At 35.5% G+C, this 5,234-nt stretch overlaps 2 protein-coding genes across 9 annotated transcripts in view; one reads left to right on the forward strand and one right to left on the reverse strand.

Annotated features, from left to right (window-relative positions):
* LOC108376139 (scribble planar cell polarity protein) overlaps positions 1–5,234 on the reverse strand; it is a 483,715-nt gene that overhangs the window by 327,243 nt on the left and 151,238 nt on the right. The window lies entirely within an intron of this gene.
* Positions 2,115–2,842, forward strand: LOC108376211 (tigger transposable element-derived protein 2-like). The gene has a single exon (XM_017632406.1). It carries the CDS (start codon positions 2,379–2,381, stop codon positions 2,754–2,756), a length of 378 nt encoding a protein of 125 aa, XP_017487895.1. The 5' UTR covers positions 2,115–2,378; the 3' UTR covers positions 2,757–2,842.

Here is a 5,234-nt window from a genome sequence, read left to right on the forward strand (position 1 = left end):
GTGGCGAACGGCTCGGAGAGGTCTTTTCCAATTCTGACGGAGCTGGTGGTATTGCGCAACGTCATTTTACACAGCCGTATGAGTTTTGAGGGGATGCCAAATTCAGGCATAGCGGCGTATAGGCAACTCCTTTTAGTGCTGGAACTTACGTTACTTATTTAGAAATTGTGAATAAAACTACAGGGTGTAGTTAGTATAATTTTATAAGCTCAAGGTTATATTTTATCTCAATAGTGTTATTGAGCTTTGTACCACGATTTGCTTGTTAGGAATAATGGAAAAAACAACAATTCTTAAGCGGTAGAAGTTATAGCAGCTATTTCTGAGATCACCACATCTCCTCATCAGACTTCTTTTTTCTAGACTTTCAGCAGGGATCGAATCCGCGTCATCGATGTGCAAAGTCAGAAGCGCTAACCACTGAGCTATGCACACCCCGTAAGCTTTTGTTTTGTTATATTTTATCTTTTTTATATCTTTATCCCTACCCAGACCTGTCGAGAGGGTAAGAATGGGTTAATCCTCCCCGGGCCCGGGCTTTTTAAGGGGCTTGAAATATCAGAGCCATAGCTTGTTATTACTTTTTTACAATTTAATTTTGAAAGAAAATAATGCGCATGCTTTCAGTAACCATGTTAATCGATACAGAAACAAATATTTTTCCATGTAATGTGATGTCATTTGATGCCAAATCATGTGATGTCATGTTATATGATGTTATATCATGTGAAGTCATGTCATACTATATGATGTCATATAATATGATGTCATATTATGTGATGTCATGTCATGTGATGTCATGTCATGTGATGCCATATCATATCATGTGATATAATATTATGTGATATCATATATTGTGATCACATGTCATGTGTCGAGTATTAAATTGATAACGCTCTCGATAACTTTGTCGATAAATATACCAATAAATATACAGTGCACTCGGCATAACGTCAACCCCCCATTACGTCAACATCCCAAAACGTCAACCCTTTTTTATTTGTATTGTCTACTCTAAAACGTCAACCAAACCTCAAAGCTCTAAAACGTCAACTCAAATAATTCAAAGTTTTAGCTTTAGTAACGGTTAAAATACTTTCATACAACCGTGTGTAATTAGCAGGCATGGGCAGAGAGTTAGCAGGTGCTAAAAGAGCGTAAGAGTCGCGTGTACGTATACAAGCGAGAGCGCTGCGATGAGAACACGACAGCATGCAAAATGAATTAGGCACACTAACACATTCTCACTTTTAGCTCACGCTTGTTTGTGGTAGTGCCCACATCTGGTAATTAGTTTTAGTTTTGGGGATTCCCCGTGTGTCTATTGATGGGTAGTTATTGTCGTTTTCTGTTCAATTGCTTTCTTGATCTCGTTAGAGTTGCACGTATAAAATGAGCTCAAAAAAACCAAAAGTTCTTCAATTGCAAGAAAAAGCAAATATATTGGATTTATTACAAAAAGGTGCAAGTGCGACGGCTTTAGCGAAACAATATGGTGTAACAAAATCAACGATTAGTAAGATAAAATCCAAAAAAAAGGGCAATTTTGAAATGTGTTAATAACACATTTTCTGGACCGGGAAAAAGGAAGACATTAAGAGCATCAGAGCTGCCCAAAATGGAGAAATGTTTGTACCGTTGGTTTATTAAGCAGCGGGAAAGAAATTATCCTATAAATGCATTAGCGCTGAAGGAAAAAGCTAAAGAGATTCATCTAAAACTAAAACAAAAAGATTCAGCTTTTAACGCAAGTGATGGGTGGCTGCAAGGATTTAAGAAAGATTTGGCATTCGACTTCTTAAAATATCTGGAGAAAAGCTTTCTTCACAGCCTCAGCTTGTTGATCCATTTAAAGCAATTCTAAAAGCAAAAATCGAAGAAATGGGTCTATGTCACGATCAATTGTACAATGCTGATGAATCTGGCTTGTTCTGGAAAATTTTGCCAGACAAGTCTTATGTATCAAGTGCCGAAAAGAGTGCTCCGGGAATGAAGACGGAAAAACAACGAATCACTTTTTTATGTTGTGCTAATGCATCCGGAAATCACAACCTCAAACTGCAAGTAATTGGAAAAGCTAGAAATCCGCGCGTTTTTTTAAATTTCAACTGCCCTACTGAGTACACAAGTTCCAAGTCCTCATGGATGACATCAACTATTTTTCGCGATTGGTTTCATAAATCATTTGTGCCGCAGGTTAAAATTTTTCTTATGTGGCAGAATAGACATAATTTTTAACAATTAAAATTCTCTATTTTTAGGTAACAGAGTTTCTTTCAAAAAAGAATCTGCCAGTTAAAGCACTTCTTCTAATAGATAATGCTCCATCTCATCCAAGTGAATTGGAGCTTAAAACAGAGGATGGAAACATAATTGCAATGTTTTTTCCGCCAAATGTGACCCCACTAATCCAGCCAATGGACCAAAATGCAATTAAGATAACGAAGCTTTACTATAGAACAAGTCTTTTAGCCATGATGGCGGCAAAAAATTCAGATTTAGTCAGTTCAATGAAAACAGTAACATTAAAGGATGCTGTTACGTTTCTAGAGATCGCATGGAATAAAGTCAGTACAGACACTATGGCTAAATGCTGGAAAAATCTTTTGAGTTTCACGGAATCTGAGGAAGATCCAGAGGAAAATGTTCCATTGAGCATTCTGAAAGCAAATATGGATTCGGAGCTTCAGCTACTAATGACGCGCGCAGTTGATGTGCTTAATGAATTAAATCCTCAGGTTTGTCGTTTTTCTTAAGCCATTTTAGGGACACTATCAGACATAGTTTTAATATTTTTTATAGGTTGACTATGCAGTGCCATCCATTGAGGAATGGAATCAAGATATTTTGTTGGATGACGTTACTGGGTCGGGACCAAATCAGAAGTTAGAAGTGTCCGATGATGACGCTTACGATGTGCATGAAAATCTGCAAACAGTAAAGCCAAGCGAAGCCATAGAAATTTTTAACCGGGCTTTGGATTGGGCCGGATGCGAGAATGTTTCGCAAGATGATCTAAATGTGTTAAGACGTCTAAGGGAGAAGGCTGTATTTCAATTATTGGAGCGGAAAAAACAGCAGAAAAAAATAACAGATTTCTTTTAAGAATAGATACATATGTATGTATGCCATGATCTCATGTAAAATATTTTTTTTTTGGTTTTATGTATTTAGGTTGGAAACCTTTTTTTGTTTTTCTCTGGATTTGCTTTATGTCTGATTTTATTTTACGAGCAATAAAAACGCTTTAAACTACAGTATTAACTAAATTTTGGCTTTAAATTTGCACATTCAAAAACGTCAACAATTTGATAAATGTCAACACTNTTCGCAAAATACAACGATTCCAAAATCGATTTATATATTGTTAAGTATATCGACATATAAAATTTATAACATTATCGATTATTTTATCGATAACAATATCGGTTGTATTGATAGAAGTACAGTATATTTTGCTTTGGTGCCTTTATGCTTAAGTGTACATTTAAGATACCTACATTTAAATGCGCATTAGCGGCATTATTTTTAACATTTATAAGGAAACTCCTCCGATAGGTGCATTCAACATACCTGCACATTGGCGATACCTGCCTTAAAAATTGTGCAACTATTATTAACTATCAAAGAAAGTATTAGGTCTACCTGCACTGGCCCTACAATTATCTAATTTAACAAGCCTTTATTTATTTTGCTCATCTCGCAGAACAACGAAAATGGCTATCAATTAATGTAATTATATAGATAATTAGATACCATTCGGTAAAAATTTCGCTTGCAGTAATTTCTACGTGGTAAGTGCTCCTCCACTATTTGCTTTCATAGGGATTCGGATACCTTCCTCATTGAAGTAGTAAAGTAAATTCGCTTAAGTGCTTTTTTCGGTTAAGTGCACAAGTTTTTCGTGCAAAGAAGGATGGGCAGCTAAGCAAAATATACTGTATCCATTATTATGCCGATAACAATATCGATTATTATATCAATAACAATATCAATCTTCATCCTCATATTTATCTTCATTTTTGCATATTCCCCTTCACCTTTACCTTATATTGTTTAAATTAACTTTGATCGTCGTTCTATCCTTTATCTTCACGCATATTTGTTTTTGTTTTTATATTTACCTTTACCTTTAACCTTTTCTTCGTCTATGTAGATACTAAACTTTACTTTCCTTCCTAAATATATTAGGCTTTATCTCAGTCTTATTCTTAAACCCCTTATTAGCACGTTTTTGTTAAATTAATATGACATACATATATTAGAAGCACTTGTTTCCGTGGCAACTATTTCAGTATGCATCATTGCCCATTTACTCCCAATATATTTGCTTACCCTTTCAGTTACCCTAACTCTTAAGTATTTCTCACTGTCTCCATTTTTGTCTTTGAATTCACTTTCGCCTTCTCATTCTTGTCTTAATCGTTATCATTTATTTCGTCATCTTCATATTTATCTTTATGTCAAAGCTTAATTTCAAATGCGAAGTGAAACAACATGCGAAACATGTCAAATTGAACATGTTGCAGCAACATCTATACACAATTCGAAAATGTTTAAGCGACGGTTTAAGCCGTAATTTTCAACCAATTTTGAAACCATAAAAACTCTGCTCACCTAAAGCAAAATGCCTTTCCAATGGTCCAATTGGTTTCGAAATCGGTTTGGTAGAATCACCAAACGAACGGAGACAAAATTCATGTTAGCGTATTAATATATAGATTACTAAAAGTCTTATAAGCAACCTAGAAATAATTTTAGATTCCCCCAGCGAAAGCGAAGACTCGGATGTAGAATCTGGAGACATTAAAAAATTTAAAATTAAAGCTCAAGGCCTATCGACGGCCTAAAAACGAGCTGATCTCCGTAAAAATCCTCTCGATTGGTGGAAAACTAAACTAAACAAGTAAGAAAGTCTAAGTTCGGGCGGAGCCGAGCATTAAATACCCGGCGCAAGTATTAAATATATGTTTTTTCACCTTTCCGAAAGCTACCGCTAGATGGTAAACCGGGGTGTACCAATTTTGAGTAGCGTCCTTAAATTTCGAAATATTGCAGTTTCAAGCATTTCTGAAATTTACCGTTATATGAAAAGCGGCCGTAATTTTAGCTGAATTCAATAATTTTTAATAATTGGCTTTTATGGGGCAAGCACAATAACCGTACCGAGTTTGGTACAAATTGGTATAACGGTTACCGATATACGTATATGTTATCATAAGTGGGCGGTGCCA

The sequence above is a fragment of the Rhagoletis zephyria genome, unplaced genomic scaffold, assembly GCF_001687245.7.
Source record: "Rhagoletis zephyria isolate East Lansing unplaced genomic scaffold, Rhagoletis_zephyria_1.1 Rzeph_scaffold_00097, whole genome shotgun sequence".
Lineage (NCBI taxonomy): Eukaryota > Metazoa > Arthropoda > Insecta > Diptera > Tephritidae > Rhagoletis > Rhagoletis zephyria.

Excerpts from the sequence above, each read along its gene's own strand:
- LOC108376211 (XM_017632406.1), top strand. The coding sequence starts at position 2,379 with ATGTTTTTTCCGCCAAATGTGACCCCACTAATCCAGCCAATGGACCAA.